The 17,733-nt window shown below is 36.0% G+C and overlaps 1 protein-coding gene across 2 annotated transcripts in view; it reads left to right on the top strand.

The window, feature by feature from the left end:
* Nucleotides 1-11,629, top strand: part of crlf1a (cytokine receptor-like factor 1a) — a 44,306-nt gene extending 32,677 nt beyond the window's left edge. The window contains exons 7-8 of one of the 2 annotated variants that reach the window (XM_009298725.5): nucleotides 1,809-1,994; nucleotides 10,558-11,629. In XM_009298725.5, the coding sequence (XP_009297000.1) occupies nucleotides 1,809-1,994; nucleotides 10,558-10,574 (203 nt within the window). In that variant the 3' untranslated portion in view covers nucleotides 10,575-11,629. 2 annotated transcript variants of the gene reach the window in all.
* The last annotated feature ends 6,104 nt before the right edge of the window (nucleotides 11,630-17,733 follow it).

Below are 17,733 nucleotides of genomic sequence, written 5' to 3' on the forward strand. Positions count from 1 at the left end.
ACACCCGTGAAGAAACTCGACACAGAGGAACATTAAAACTTACTTAAGTGTTAAATATTTGAGCTCATCCATGATCCTGATTTCTGCAGGAGTCCCTTTGAATGTAATGAAGACCACGACTCCCATAATTCCACACTTGGCATCACCAAAATATGTCTTTGTTTGTTGTGTATATATGCCCTCTAGTAGCAGAAATTATGAATTATGTGCCTTTAAGTGAACTTGCACTCGCAACACAAAATATAAAACGTTTTACAAGGAAGTGACCATTTGTTCTTCTGAAAACACTGGATAGAAATGATGTTTACTGACAAACTGTCTATGCGATACAAAAAAAATGTATTTGCTACTTAGTGAATGGGACAGTAGTTATAAACAGCTGGATTTGTGTTAAAGGGATTGTTCACTCAAAAATGAAAATCAGCACATCATTTATTCTCCCTCATTTGGTTTTAAGTCTTTATGAGATTCTTTATTCTGTTGAACAAAAAAGAAGATATTTTAAAGAGAGCTGCTTGCTGGTTACCATCGACTTCCATAGTAGGAAAATAAAGGACTGTATAAAAATATAATTGCTGAGTAAATAAGTTTTTATTTTTGGGTGAACTTTCCTTTTAAGTTAGCAATGAAATTTGCAAAGACAAATAAATAATGTAACAAATGAGTTACTCATCGTTAGTTATGTTAATTACAGTAATGCATTACCTTACTTGAACTATTGGGACCTTGTGTTACCAACTAATTTTTATGGAAGCAATACGCCACAATTCACTATCGTTAAAAGGTTTAGGCACTCAACTGCATGTCATACAGCAATCAACAGCAAATAAATCAAAACAGCCTAACATTACTGAATGAAATGTTGAACCCATAAAATGTTCTGTAAACGACTTTGCGAGCTTTAGGGGCGGTGATGGACTCGATATACTTGATTTATGTTTTGATTGTTGCTCTGAATCCGATTCTGGCATAGTCTCTGACAAAAACGAAGAGAGAAAAAAGAATCTAGAATATTTTTAAGGAGAGGCTCAGCTTTATATTTTGATATATTGCATGAATATGTGAACATACAACGGAACATGAATTTTTGGCAATGAAATGTTTTTTTCCTGCCACTTGAAAAGAGTTCAAATACTATAAATTGTGCATTTCTGTTTGTTTTTTGCATCCATTCTTAACGATTATGAAGTTATATTTATTTTTAACTATGCCACATTTTCTTTTGACTCGAACCCCAACCCCTCTTCCAATTACTTTCTGTGTCATTCACAGATTCGTATTAATAAAATGACCAAATCAACATACCAAAGCAATAAACAAAAAAATATAGCCAAGGTCTAAATAGTAGCAGCGAGAGTTGGATTGAGCTGTTGCCATTGCTGTCTTTCATCATATTTTCACATTTCGAATGTGTCGTGCAGTCCATCCTATAATCAAATACATATTTCCAAGACGATGCTTAGTCCAGCAGACACCAACCAGCACATGCAACGCATTACCTCAGTCATACATCTCCTCATTTTGTGGCTTGCCAGAGAGTCACGGGGGAGTTTTGGATGTATTTTTTCAGTCGATTGTTTCTGAAGATTAACAGATTAACTCCTCTGCACATTAACTCTTGTGGCGCGGCCCACATCTGGAGCTCAGAAACCTGCTGTTTATTTAAAATGGAAAAGGATTTATTTTTTATCCCAACTTGTGTTTGGTCGGCTGTGTAAACTGCGGCCTGTATCTGTGATAAGCTCGACGCTTGTATTAGTCTCCCAAAATGCACACGTGTTGATTTTCTTTTTGTTTTTTCATCCCAGAGCGGTTGTTGACAGGGTCATGCGACTCGAAGGCCGGACAGCAGAACTCAACGCTACGGCGGGATTTAAAGCAGTTTTTCGGCTGGGTGCGCAAACATGCTTACGGTTGTAGCGGGATGAGCATCAAACTTTATGATCAGTGGAGGGTCTGGCTGCAGAAATCTCACAAAACTCGCAACCAGGTAGGTAAGCAGCTTTTTTATTCGCATTCTACATTTGTCTTCTTAAACTACACTCTAAAAAAATGATGTTTGTTGTTTGTTCAAATTACAAACTACATTTAAAATGAGCTGAAACAACAGGGGGACAGCTTAATTGTTTCATGTTCAATCCACTTAAATTTGCAAACACTTTTTAATTCACTTAAGTCCTTCATTTTGTCCCAACACAAATCAATTCTGTTCCAGAGAATTCCTTTTTGTTGTCACTATATAACTGCACTATAAATAATGTTACTAAAGGCATTTTTTTTTCAGTAAGAGTAATCAAATGTATTAAAGTTTACCCCGTTAAAATGCCGTTACCGTTACTGACACAATAAAATGCGCATTACTGTATTCTGTAATTAAGATAACTGAAGCCGTTTTCATGTGAGCATTGTGTCTCCCAGCCATAGGACCTCTTTCGCTGGGGTGTTTGTGTGTGTCAGTAATGCGTTTAGTTTCTCAACAGCGTTTTACAATGAAAATGATCCGCATCCACACTGGCGTTTCACCTAGCGTTTCTGAAAAGATCTCTATCCACACTATACTTCTGAAAGCGCTCATCACAAGGCCACACACACACACTCTGGCATGCCCTGCAGCCTGCACACCTCTGAGCTGTAGGCATTCAGCGGGTGCTTTGAGCACACCTCCCCAGGTGAGAGCAGCACACATTCGACCGTTCATAAAGGATATAGCGCTGGATTTTATCTCACTATAGTTGTTAAACGCGATAGTCACCTTGTCTCTATCTAACACCTCTTCAGTCTTATGAATCTATTACTTGTTCTCAGGTAATGTTTTGACTGAGTGGAAAGTTAGGTTAATACAATTTATGTAACTACGTACACTGATTCTGCACATCTGGCTGATCGCTTACCTTTATTTCTTATATTGTATAAACTTAATGCATGTTCTACACTTTCATTATGGCCGTGTTGATTATTGAAACTGATATTCAGCAAGAGAAACAGGATATGTTTCATATTTTTCAATGAAATGAAAGGAGGCAGTAATGTTATTGGCTCATTTTTGTTATGAATATGCATCCAGTGAAGATTCAGATCATATATATGTAGCTACATGATGCCTCAACATTTTTGTTGTCTGTTATGTTGCTAATATCAAAATAAAAATAGGCAGTTCCTTATATCAAGTTTCCATTTTATTGTTAAGAAAGTGAAACAACGTAGCCAGGGTGATGTGAATGAGGTTATAGAGTACATTGTTCCCTTTGAAGATTCACCCGACGTGTCCTCTGGAGTTTGTTTTCCATATCAAACTTGCGAAGTCTGAACTTACAAGGAAAGGATGCAGGACTGCACTTGTGCACTTAATATTGAGAAAAAAGCCCCAATCAGAGTGATGAATGTCTGCAGGAACGCCACTTTTTTTAGATGTCTCCATTTTCCTCCATCCACACTGCCACGGAGCAGCAGTGTTTTAGACCAAAACGGCCTCTTCAGCATTTCCAAAACGCTCCTTTTTCAGGGCTTGAAAACTCCGGGGTGGTATGGACGGAAGGCGTAACTGTAGAAAAACGTGTTAATTTTAAAACTAAAACGTATTAGTGTAAACGGGCCGCCAGCGATGATGATTGGTGTGTCTGTGAATGGGGTGTCACTGACAACATGAACATTAAACGTGATCAAGATAGGGATCAAGTCCGTTTACATTGGTTGCCAATCAGAGGCAGAGTAGTGCAGGCGTTCACACACAAGCACACGCACAGTCAGTGGCACACTCCAATGTCCAGGAGTCAGAACGATGGCAAATCCAACAAGTTCAAAGGTAGCTTTTGCAGACTGGAAATATAAGCACTGTTTTTCCCTCATTGAAGCAAGAATGTTTATGTGCCGTGCAACATATGCCCAGGAAAAAAAAAGGTTTCTTTGATTCGGTGACAAGTAACTTTTATCTAATGAAGCACCACAAGTCTTCTGAGTTGTGGTTTGTGCAATACTTAAAGTTTTAATCCATCTATTGAGTTTTATTGTGCAACTATAGTAATGAAAATATTTATAATGATATGTTGAATTTAATGTTTGTCTCTCACATTGTCCCACAGCAACATTAAAATAGTGTAGTTTAATGTGCAATGTTCATTCATTCATTTTATTGTCGGCTTAGTCCCTTTATTAATCCGGGGTCGCCACAGCGGAATGAACCGCCAACTTATCCAGCAAGTTTTTACGCAGCGGATACCCTTCCAGCCGCAACCCATCTCTGGGAAATAATGTGCAATGTTTTATATTTATTTTATAGTCGTTTGACAAATTAGATTTTTTTTTAAGTAACGTGATAGTTACTTTCCCTGGTACTTAGTTACTTTTATAATTATGTAACTCAGTTACTAACTCAGTTACGATTTGTGAGAAGTAACTAGAAACTATAACGAATTACACTTTTAAAGGAATGTGCCCAACACTGGTTGTCACAACACAAATAGATTAAGTTAACTTAATCATTATACAAATTTAAGTGGATTGATCATCAAACAATAAAGTTGTCCGCCAAAAAACCTTAAGAATTGTGCCGTTTTAACTCACTTTTAAATTAGCAGTTTGAACAAGCAGCAAAAGCCATTTTTTGAGTGTGGATTCCCATTAATCAGGTTTAAGTGTCTGGTTTTCTTCAGCTTTAACTGTTATGCCAGGAATATTTGCTCTCATAACAGTGCAAGACTGTATCCATTGCCTTAAGTTATTGGAGTTGCCCGGGTTAATTGAATTAAAGTGCTCCTTGTGTTATTGTACCGCGTTTCCTGTGTTTTTCTCGGCAACCACAGATGTAAATAACATGAGGCGACTCATATGATTTCAGGTAACTTTTCATAAACCACTCGAGTAAACCGGACTATTTAAATAAACGTCTGCACACTGAGTATCATTCGACATATGCGTTCAGTTCTGAGTTCACATCTGTCAGATTCCGCAGTAATCTTGTTTTGGAAATAACAAGAATTGTCCTTCATTTGAGAATATACCCAATAGAGACATGCTCCTTTCATGTCTCCCTAGTGCACTGCGGTCTGTTTTACGCAAAAACATTACCCGAATCCATGCCAGCATCGCAGATGAGTTTCTTAGATGATCCGCCGGCATGTCATGAAGTTACCAATGAGAGATATAAACCCACTGCAATTACTCTTCAGTATATCTAAATTTCCAAACCGCAAAGACTTTTTAACAATAAGGCAATGTGCCAAAGTCTGTCAACAAAATTATTTAGTTGTATGCAGTACGTCCATAACTGTTTTCTGTCCTCAAACATCACTTCTAAGCAAAAGATTTTACAGAATTGATTATAAAGCTATTCTCTGCGTGCAAAATTTTTTGTAAAATGTAGCTACTTTTATTTTTAATATTGATAATATTGAGTTATCAGACCTATTTTTATATTATTTGTGCTGGTTTCCCAGGAAGTGACATCGCTAATTAGATGAGAAATGAGAAATCTGAAGCTAATGAGAGATGAATCCACAGCAATTACACTAAGAACACTCGAATCTCTGAACGGCGAAATATGAGCAGATGCTCTAACTATAATTTTGTCATCAGTGCACACAGTCTCTAATGTTACTTGAGTCATTATTTAATGCCTGAGCCAAAGTTTGTCATGAAAATTATTTTCTTAAATACTTCCAAGAAATTGTTTTGCTTCTTATTAGTCAGACATTCAAATTTATTTATCAGAAATTTTTTAATATGAAAAAGAATTGACTTTCATTTTATACTTAAAAAGTTAGTTCACCTAAAAATTACACTTGTTATTAACTACTCGCCCTCATGTGGTTCCAATCCCTTGAGATCTTGGTTCATCTTCAAAACAAAATTAAGATACAAAATCGAACAAAAAGTTCTCAGGGGTAGCTTAAACAATATATTGCTGCTCTTTAATCAAGGGATTCATCAGAATAAACAACAAAATCAGTCCAAACCACTTAAAAAATGTGGAAAAAGTATTAAAAAGCCTTTATTCACATGGCTAATCTTCAAAAAGCCTTTTTAGTTTTTTTTTTATTTTTAGATGAAGTTTTAGATGAAATCTGAGAGCTCTCTAACCCTCTATAGCACAGGTGTCAAACTCAATTCCAAAAGGGCTGCAGCTCTGCACAGTTTAGTTCCAACCCTAATTAAACACACCTGATCAAACTAATTGAGTCCTTCAGGCTTGTTTGAAACCTACAGGTAATTGTGTTGGAGCAGGGTTGGAACTAAATTGTGCAGGGCTTCGGCCCTCCAGGAATTGAGTCTGACACACCTACTCTATAGACAAAAACAATCAAGAGAAGTCCTGAAAGGAAAAAGAAAAAAGAGAGTAAAGCCTTGTTTACACTAATATGTTTTAGTTTTAAAGCGTATAAGTTTTGCGGTTACTACTTCCGTCCTGAAAATGGAGTGTTTTGGAAACGCTGAAGAGGCCATTTTGGTTTTAAAACGTTGCTGCGCCGTGTCAGTGTGGATGGTAGAAAATGAACAAATCTGAAAACTGAGGGGTTGCTGCAGACATTCACCTCTCTGATCGGGGCTTTTTCTCAATATTAAGTGCACAAAGTGCAGTTCTGCATCCTTTCCTTGTCAGTTCAGACTTTGCAAGATTGATATGGAAAACAAACTCCAGAGGACACGTCGGGTAAATCTTTAAAGGGAACAATGTATTTTATAACTTCATTCACATCACCCTGGCTAAGTTGTTTCACTGTCTTAACAGTAAAATGGAAACATGATATAAGGAATGGCCTATTTTGATATTAACAATTTAACAGACACCAAATAGTTTGTGTAGCTATATATTTATATGACCGTCATCTTTACTGTATGCATTTTTATAACAAAAATGAGCCTATAACAAAACTGCCTCCTTACATTTTCATTTAAAGTATAAAACATACCTTGTCTCTTTTGCTGAATATCCGTTTTATTAATCAATAATAGCAATTATTAATAAATTTATATTTATTTAATGTATTTAAGTTTATACAATATAAGAAAATAAAGGCAAGCAATCACTCAATGTGCAGAATTAGTGTACGTTGTTACATAATTTAATATATTAACTTTATTTTTGCGCTCAGCCAAAACACGTTACCTGAGAACAAGTATAGATAGAGAATAGAAGCAAAACACTGAAGACTTGTTAGATATCGACAAGATGAATTAAATATCACATTTAACAACAATAGTGAGATGAGATCCAGCGGTAGATCCTTGATGAACTGATGCGCTGCTCTCACCTAGGGAGGTGTGCTTAAAGCACCCGCTGACTGCCTGAAGCTCACTCGCATACCAGATTGTGTGTGTGGTCACTTGATGTGCATTTTCAGTGGTGTAGTGTGGATGGAGATCTTTTCAGAAACGCTAGATGAAATGCCAGTGTGCAAATCGTTTTAAAACTAAAACGTATTAGTGGAAAAAAATTAAAAATGGCTGTCATGTATCTAAATTAGTTTAGGCTATGCTTTTACTACAGTTGGTACGATGCTTGCATGTTGTGCTTTTGATGGAAATATTTCGTACTGCCAATAGTAAATGCAGACACTGAACTGACAAGGAAGACAGGACCAAAGCAAACAAAACATTTTTACAGTTTTTGTGCAACCCAAGATCTTCTTGGAGCTTATTTTGATTACAGTTTTGGATTCTTTTCTGGACTTTAAACCCTCCAAGACCATTGCTGTCTATGGAGGATGAAAGAGCTCTCGCATTCAATCTAAAATATCTTCATTTTTGTTCTGAAGAGGGCAGCATGGTGGCGCAGTGGTTAGTACAGTCGCCTCACAGCAAGAAGGTTGCTGGTTTGAGCCTCGGCTAGGTCAGTTGGCATTTCTGTGTGGAGTTTGCATGTTCTGCCCATGTTGGTGTGAGTTTCCTCCAGGTTCTCTGGTTTGCCCTACAAGTCCCAAAACATGCGGTATATGTGAATTGGGTAAGCTAAATTGTCTATAGTGTATGTGTGTGAATGAGATGTGTATGGATATTTCCAAGTGATGGGTTGCAGCTGGAAGGGCATCCACGGCGTTAAACATATGCTGGATATGGTGGCGGTTCATTCCGCAGTTCCGACCCCAGATTAATAAAGGTACTAAGGCGAAAAGAAAATGAATGTATGAATGAATTGAATGAAAGTGTTCTGAAGATGAAAGAATGTCTCAGGGATTTGGAACGACATGAGACTAATTAATAACTAATTAATAACTAAATTTTCTTTTTTAGATGAACTAAACATTTAAATGCTAATCATTTGAGTCAGTTTTTAAAAAAGTGACCAAGTTACCAAGGAAAAATGAACACCATAGCGGTCACACTTAAAACATTTACAATTCTAAACCACAAAAATGCAAAGGCTTTCTAACTATCATTTTTTGGTCATCAATGTCAATGCGCACACCAAATGTTGCTTTAGTCATTCGACAATGCCTAAGCCGAAGTCTGTCATCAAAACAATTGCGTTAAATCCCTCCCTGAAGTATTTTTCGCTGCCAAACATCAGACGTCTGAATGCAAGCTAACACAACAATGTTTGTTATTGCACGTCATCTGCATGTTCTTGAAGCAGAAGTCATTTATTTTGAATGAAGCATGTACAACAACATTAAAAACATTTATTTATAAATGCATTTACTTATAAGTGCTGTACAAATGTTCAAATAGATCTACACTATTAAACTAGGTTAAATTAGGTACACCTGTTCACCTGCTCATTTATGCAAATTTCTAATCAGCCAATCACATGGCAGCAGCTCAATGCATTTAGGCATGTGGACATGGTCAATACGATCTGCTTCAGTTCAAACCGATTATCAGAATGGGGAGGAAAGGGGATTAAGCGACTTTGAATGTGGCATGGTTGTTGGTGCCAGACGGGCTGGTCTGAGTATTTCAGAAACTGCTGATATACTGGGATTTTCACGCACAACCATCTTTAGGGTTTACAGAGAATGGTCCAAAAAAGAGAAAATATCCAGTGAGTGGCAGTTCTGTTGGTGAAAATGCCTTATTGATGCCAGAAGTCAGAGGAGAATGACCAGAATGGTTCCAGCTGATAGAAATGCAACAGTAACTCAAATAACCACTCGATACAACCAATGTATGGAGAAGAGCATCTCTGAACGCACATGTCGAACCTTGAGGTGAATGAGCTACAGCAGCAGAAGATCACACCAGGTGCCACTCCTGTCAGCTAAGAACAGGAAACTGAGACTACAATTTGCACAGGATCACCAAAATTGAACAGAAGATTGGAAAAACATTGCCTGATCTGATGAGTCTCAATTTCTGCTACAACATTCAGATGGTAGGGTCAGAATTAGGCTTCAACAACATTAAAAACATGGATCCATCCTGCCTTGAATCAACAGTTCAGGCTGCTGGTGATGTAATGGTGTAGGGCAGTGGTTCTCAAACTGTGGTACGTGTACCACTAGTGGTACGCAGGCTTCCTTCTAGTGGTACGCGGAGAAATTAAATATGTGATGTACATGCTACACACATTTCAAAATTTATCAAAAATGATGTACATGATAAGCCATATATGACATATAGCCTATATTTCTAAGATAATCTGCCACATTTTTTAACTGTGCAGAGTTGTAGCTGCTTTACTGGGCCTACTACGCTACTATATTTCAATACTGCTCATTTTGGTGGTACTTGAAGAGACAATTTTTTCTGAGGTGGTACTTGATGAAACATATTTGAGAAGCACTGGTGTAGGGGATATTTTCTTGCCACACTTTGGGCAATTAGTACCAATTGAGCATCGTGTCAATGCCACAGCCAACTTGAGTATTGTTGCTGACCATGTCCATCTCTTTATGACCACAGTGTGAAGTCTTCTGATGGCGACTTCCAGCAGGATAACGCGCCATATCTCATAGCACGAATCAACTCAGACTGGTTTCTTGTACATGACAGTTCACTGTACTCAAATGGCCTGCTATCATGTCAATATGGACCAAAATCTCCTGAGGAATATTTCCATTACCTTGTTGAATCTATGTCATGAAGGATTAAGGCAGTTCTGAAGGCAAAAGGGGGTCCAACACAGAACTAGTATAGTATACCTAATTAAGTGGCCGGTGAGTGTATGTAAAAGCTAAAGTAGTGTTTAATTTTAGATTTACAAATGATAGGGGAGACCATTCCTGAGTTTGTTACATTTAAAGCGACACCTTGGTACAGTTAAAAGCAGGCAACCTAACAACTAAAGTGTCTGAGCAGGACAGTATGGCACAAGAAGATCAGAAATGTAACTATAGCCAATATAATTTGAAATTGAATAAATCATCCGTCCTTTTAAATCCTACATTTCTAGGAAGTGACATCAGAGATGAGACTTTTTGATGAAGAAATAAGCCTGTAGTAATTACACAAAGCGTTTAATATCTCCAAACCACCAGATATTTTTCACCCATCATATTTTTCATTGTTGGTGTTGATGTTGTCATCACTCTCCGTGATCTCAGGTTGTTTTTGAATGGCTATTTGAAGCCTTTCATGTTCTATGGGCGTTTATCTGATTACTGTAATATTGTCTGCTTTCAGGTTCTTCAAGGAGATAAATCATAGCACGTCGCTGCTGGCAGGCAGAAAGAACACTTAACAACAACAGCACACTGTGGAAAAAACTCACATTTTCCAGACCGCTGCTTGACTCAGTGCAGGAAAGTTAAAGTACAGCTGGACTCACAAACGGGATGTTCAAACAACAAAAGGTGACGGGCATTTGGGGCTCTTGGACACAGATTTCATTGTGCGGTTCGCTAAAATGCCTTATAATAACAAAAACAAACGGTTAAATGTTTTTCTTTGACATTAGCCATGAAGATCTGGTGGACTATATCCTCGCAACTTGCAATCCGTGGAGATTTTTTGACCATGTCGAGGAAGCAATTAATTAAAGGTCATAATTTGCACATGTTTAATAAGGATGACTACGATGTGACACATGGTCTGAACGCGGACACGTGGCGTTTTCTGATCTGTGTGCTATAAGCGATTCATCCTCATGGACAAACGGGAAACTTATGAACGTTTTTCATTGTAACTTCAAGACAACTGGACGAATAATAAGGCCATCCAGTTTTACCAAAGGTATCATTTATGAATGTTTGAGTGTGACAGACTTTATATTCCAGCAGAAAATGTTGACAGGTATACCTCACAAAACACTTTGTAGTCTGCTATTTCGTTAACTGGTACGTGCCATATCAAAAGTTGATCCCATGTAATGCTGAAAATATCATAAAACTAAGTCTCGCTGCATTTGAAACTCAACCACAAACATTGGAGGATTTCAAATTTGACATGTTGGATCCCCAAAGTGGACTCAAAAGTGGCAACGAGGAAGATTTTGGCCAGCCAATGTTCTCTTTTGTTTATACATGTGTTGCCGTTAGCAAACGTCAAGTGTGTTTGTAGCATTGAACTGTTTGAAAATAATTTTATGTATTGAGACATTTTACTACTTTTATTTTTGTACTGAATTTGTATCCACATATTTAAATGTAAAGTTATGTTTCGATTCTTAAGTTATGTGTAGGTAGATTATATTATTATTGACTGAATTGTTAAGTTCTAATATTGTGCATAAAATCCTTCTTTAAGATCCGACTTATCAACTTGTTCCTTTCTGAATTTTTATTTGAATTTTTCTGTCATATTAAAAAGATCAGTGTTGCCAGATTGGGCGGTTTCCCGGTGCGGGTTTAAAATGACATAGGCGGGTGTAAAAAAATTGTGAGGTTTTGCAATGGAAAGCCAACACTAACATGTTCACACAACTGCTTTTCGTGATTTTCGCGTTGTCGCGACCCCCCACACACACACCCCGCCTTTTCGTGATACTTTTTGGGCTGGAATTAGTCAGCTACATCTGGCAAAACTGGCCAAGATAATACTTTAGTTTAGGAAACTAGTTCAAGTTGAAGATAAGATAAGACTTGTTATTGAGAAAATAAGAAGTTGTTGATAGTGTTTTAATTTTTTTGTTTTGTTTTACACCCGAAAAAAGAGTTTTTCAACAATCAAAACAATACAAAATAAATGTAATACAACTATATTTCCCCCTTCATATATTAGATTTTTTCTAAATAAAATAGTATTCATTTTTACAATGTTTTAAAACCACTAAAAAAGTCAGAAAAACTATGCTGTTTTATTTTTACATATTAAGATGTTACAATTAATGAAAATACAATGTTATTCGACCCATATTTCGACATTTTATTTTGACAAATCATATTTGAGACAATAAACCAAATGAATTACTTGCATTGAATAAGCTATGCAGCTAAATCACTTTTGTATTGTAAAAATGTGACGTATATGTGACCCATAACATTTTTATTATACATTTTTTAATGAAAGATGAAATTTAGATATATTCAGTAAATCTATTGCTTATTTCAGGTTATTTAAAGATGGATAAAGATTTTTTAAAAAGGCTAAAGATATCCATTTTTTTCTTATTTTGTTAAAATATATATTTTTCCTTCATTTAGCACTGCCCTTCATAACAGACAATACCTGGATTATTCCCAAAACACATGCTCTTCAGATTCTAAACATTTTACCCCCCAGGTCTTAATGCCTTGTGTTTTCTTCTGGAACATCAGTAAGGGTTTAAACCAGGGGTGCCCAAACTGGAGTCCTGGAGGGCAGGTGTTCTGCAAAGTTGAGTGTCAAACACCAATCAGACACACCTGGGCTAGCTAATCTCTTACTAGGCTTTCTAGAATCATCCGTTCAGGTGTGATGAGGTAAGTTGGAGCTAAAATCTGCAGGACACCAGCCCCCTAGGACCAAGTTTGGACACCCCTGGTATAAACCTTTTTTAGCAGTGGTGTTTGACTCCCTCAATCATCCTCAATGTGAACAGATGGATCTCACAATCATACTGTCACTGTTGGAAAGGGTTTAAATCTGCAGAAGATGCTGGAAAACTGAAGAATCTGCTGAAGATTGAGTTTTTTTTTTTTTGAGGAACAGCAGTTAGTTTATCAGTTCAGAACAAACAAGAGACTCATAAACACTTCAATTAAATTCAATTAAATGTTTATTTCTATAGCGATTTTGCAATTTAGATTGTCAAAGCTGCTTAACATAGAATTACTAGTAAATTGAAACTGTGTCAGTCCAGTTTTCAGAGTTGAAGTGCAGTTTAGTTCAGTTCAGTGTGCTTTAAAATTCACTGCAGAAAGTCCAAACACTGAAGAGCAAATACATTGATGGGCGGCTCTAAAAATCCCAACCAAACAAGCCAGTGGTGACAGTGGCGAAGAACAAACTTCATCATAAACACATGCAAATTACAGAGGGGTTTGGGGGGGTCTGTCCCCCATATATAAACACTTGATCCCCCAAGAAGGACATTAAACAGTAGTTAAACAGCAAATAAAAAATATGTGCAGTCTTTCATGGTCATCAATTAGCAAACCTATCACCTTTATTTAATATCACAAATGTCATTGAGAATCACTCAATATCCCTCAAAACACTAAAAGCATAATGACAGGTTTGATTAAAGGGGTGGTGTATTTTTAGAGTGTGGTTGTGTTTATGGGGTGCAAAGCAATGTGTGCTAATGCTTCATTTGTAGAAAATCACGTTATTTTTTCATATATTCTACTTTAATTATATAAAGAAACTCAGCTAACATGAAAACGAGTGTCATATTTCCTAATTCCTCTGAAACGCCTCTACAGGCATGTGCTTTTGCACTTTTTAAACAATAGCTGTTAGCCATAATCAGACAGAAAATGAGAGCACACAGCCGAACCTCACACCTGCTCTCTAAAATAAATAAAATAAAAATCTGACAATAAAAGTCTGACAACTGTCTTTCACAAATATTCGGGTCATAAGCATGTGTAAGTAATATAAAACGTTCACATATCTTTTGCGAGTTTGTAATTTGAGATGTAGAACGCATGGAAAGTGTCTGCATGGAGACACTGAAAGTGGCCGCATAGAGAGACACTGCAGCGCTGCTGAAGATAGTGTGTGTTAATAGCGGTTTCACTGATGAATATAATTTTGTAGCTAAATTGCTAGCAGAGCCAAACAACATTTCCCATCATTTACCTTGTTTACACCCTTGCTACAACATACCATTAACGCTAGAAACTGTGCATGTAATAGATCAATTAAAAAAAAAAAAAAATACCTACAGTTTCACCATCCACAGCTTTGTCGGTTGGAGGAGTTTTTAGCCGAATCCAGCCCTGAGCTGGGAGAGATTCTGGTAGCTCTCCTTCAAATGCTTCAGCTATATCTTTTTTATAATTCTCTGGAACATAATTAAAATCAAATTGTTAGCACTTCTCTCTTTGTGTCGTGTCCTTTGGAAGCCCAAATACAGAAACGGAACAAGCTCTGTGGAAATAGCAGTGTTTGGACGCCATTTTAGCTTTCTCTGCTATAACACATAGTACATATGCACATAGTGAATGCATGTAACCTGAGGCGTTTGTAATCTCACTACCCCAGATGTATTTTTTTTTTTGTAGTCCCCAAACTTCATTCGCTGTAGGCTTTGCTAAGCTAACTCTTTAAATGCTAATGTCTCCCTTTGCATTGAACTTTGAGTGTATTACATTCAGAGATGTTGTTTATGTTCACACTGCTACATTAAATATTAATCAAAGGCGGCAACACCAAATCTCCAAAAATACAAATTTATTAAATTAAAAAAGCTGACACAAAGCGTGTAACGTTTCGAGCCACACAGCTTCTCATCAGACACACTGCTACATTACACATCAACTAAAGTTTAAAATATGATATCGTAGTGGACCGCCCCTTTAATAAATTAGATGTAATTGAATTAAATATACAAATTTGGTTCACTGATGCGTATTACAATACATGACTGAAAAATTTAAACCACCTGGTCATCAATATATTATTCGCACCCTGCTCATATACAACCATCACAAAGCAGAAAAAGCACTCGTAGATCATTAGGAAACCACACACACTATTTAAAACCAAGAGGTGTGTAAACTTCTGAGCACAACTGTAAGTTGACTAGAAAAGTTTAACTAAAAAAATGAAGGCAGCAAGGATTTCTGTTGTGTGTTTTGGTATTCTCTAAGCATTTACAGAACAAGAAACTAAAAATTCAACCATCTACAAAAAAAAAAAAGGCAGAAATCCCAATTGCAGAAAGCTGAAGTGTTTTGCCAGAGCGTGCTCCTCTACAGGGAAAAAGATGAATGTGTGTACGAGCAGTTGTCTGGTTAAATTAGCGCTCTTACACTGGCCTCTTCCACGGTCAGTATTTCACTTCTCCCTAAGTGACACCCACAAAGAACAAAAAAAAAATTAAACTCTTTAGGCCATTGGGTTTACAGTCCTTAACATTTCAGTCCTGTGACTTCCAAACACGTGACTGAAAAATGACAAAGTTCATACGCTTGTCCAAATAAAAAATATGACCTGTGACCTTGATTGTAATCCCTGTACGGGTTTTTGGAGCTTTTTTTTCACAAATTCGTGTTTGTAAAGTGAGACCTCTGGCACTTTCATGGTACAAGGATCAATAATATGCTCAGTATCGAGTTGCAGATTAACACTCTCTGCTTTTATTTATGGTACTCTTGCTTAACATGAGTTCATGTGCAAGTTATATGCAAACTACTCATGTGTATATGCGTATTCACTTTGCTGAACTCTGGGGGGTAACTTGACCTTTCTTTTTTGTGGCTTTGAGGTCGGCTGTGGTGTTACCTGCTTCTACATCAAGCAGGTTAATGTTTAATGTCTGCTCAATTCACTCTGCTTGCACAACACACATTTTCTTAGCATGCTAATGACATTTGTATTTCGTATTTTGTCAGGTTAGAGCTGGTAATGGAAAACAGCTCATTGCGTCATTTGTTTGAAGTGGCTTCTCGCTGTTAAATCAGAGTAATTAATGCTGCAGAGCAACCTGATATGGAGATCCTACTGTAAAGCTATGCCACAGAAACGAGAGCAGCTTTCTAGAGGATTCATTTGTGCTGTGTTCTGGGTGATGGAGGTGTCCATGGGAACATAACATGTATTTTATGTGATTTTATATAGGTTGCTTTATCAAACAAATAAATTAATGAATATCATTTTTGATGTTTAAAAGTAAAGAAAAAAACAACTATCTAATAAACACTATAGAACATATTTGATTCGTTTAACACTAAAAGCTGGACTAAACATATAAACTGCAGGTCATTTTAAAGAAGAATTAACATATATGTTTTAAAATTCCTTTTGAAATATAATTTTAATAATTAATTAAACAAAATGTGAACGTTTTCAATGGTTGTTATTGTAGTTAACTAAGACTTTTAAACAGACTTAAAACAGAGATGCCAAACTAGGGCTTATGGGCCAAAGTTGGCCCATAGTAACCTATGATTTTGTCCACCATCCCATCTGAGAAGATTTAATGTGACTTCTAATTTAATGTAACTTTTTGTTTGTTTTACTTTATTCCTAAGCTACAAAAAGCTAATGCAAATTCAACATTTCAATTAAATAAATCAGTTTTTTTTTTACTGTGACCTGACAGATAGAGGACAATCCTGAGATATCAGTGAGCAAATGAAGCCAAGGCAGATTCTGCTTGACTAATTTATTCAGCTTTAAACTCAACTATCATTAGTTTTTATTTTAAAGTGTTTTACCAGATTCCTATTTTTTAGTGATAAATAATAGTAATTTGTATTTAAAAATAAGTCTTTTTTCATATTTTTAGATTTAAAATGCTAATCTTATAACAATATTTATTAAACTGGATTAACGTATCATTTAAATCCAATTTAGTAAATGAATACGTTGTAGTAAAATAGTATGGTGAGCACTTTTGTAGGAAATACTTTTGGTGCATCAAAAAGTGTGGTTATGATCACCACCCGACAAGCTGATTCAGCAAAGAATAGTTCTTAAAATTTGACTAAAATGCATAGTTGGATAGAAAAATGAGACGAATAACTGCAAAAAAAGGTCCTCTTTTTCAGAAAAAAGAACCTCCCCTTTCAATAGGCGGCTACAAGCCTGTGACCATATAAAGAACTGCAGTCAAGACTGGGTTGGAGTAAGGAATTAGGCCTAAATTACATATATTACAATCATTATTTTAAAAAGGAAAAAAGTGGTCCACTAAAAGCTGGAGTAAACATTAAAACTACAGGTATATAGTAATTTAAAGAATAATTAACATATACATTTTTTTTATTCCTTTTGAAATGTAATTTATAAATTAAACAAAATGTGATGATTTTCAACAGTTGTTATTTTAGTTTATTATAAAACAAAACTTTTGTTGTTAAAAACTAATTTGTAATAAAACTGGATGTGAATATTTTTTACAAACTAATACAAATCACACAACCAAATTACCTTTTATAGGTCTCTCACAAGTGTAAAATTTACTAAAGCTTGAAAGTAGAAAACAAGATTAAAATTTAAATGGAAATAATTTTGAAAATAATAAATACTTTGGAAAATAAGAAAATACTTTAGAAAAATAAAGTTAAAAATGTATTTAAAATCACTAAATATCAAATAACACTGCTGTAAATCACATTGTTGATAGTTGATATAAAGAACTGCTGAGAGACTGGGTTGGAGTAAGGAATTAGGCCTAAATTACATATTATTACACAATCTTTATTTTAAATGATAGCAGTGCTCCAATAACATTGGTGACCGTTTACTGTCAGCTTAATTAGTTCATTA

Source organism: Danio rerio, chromosome 2 (assembly GCF_049306965.1).
Source record: "Danio rerio strain Tuebingen ecotype United States chromosome 2, GRCz12tu, whole genome shotgun sequence".
Taxonomy (NCBI): Eukaryota; Metazoa; Chordata; class Actinopteri; order Cypriniformes; family Danionidae; genus Danio; species Danio rerio.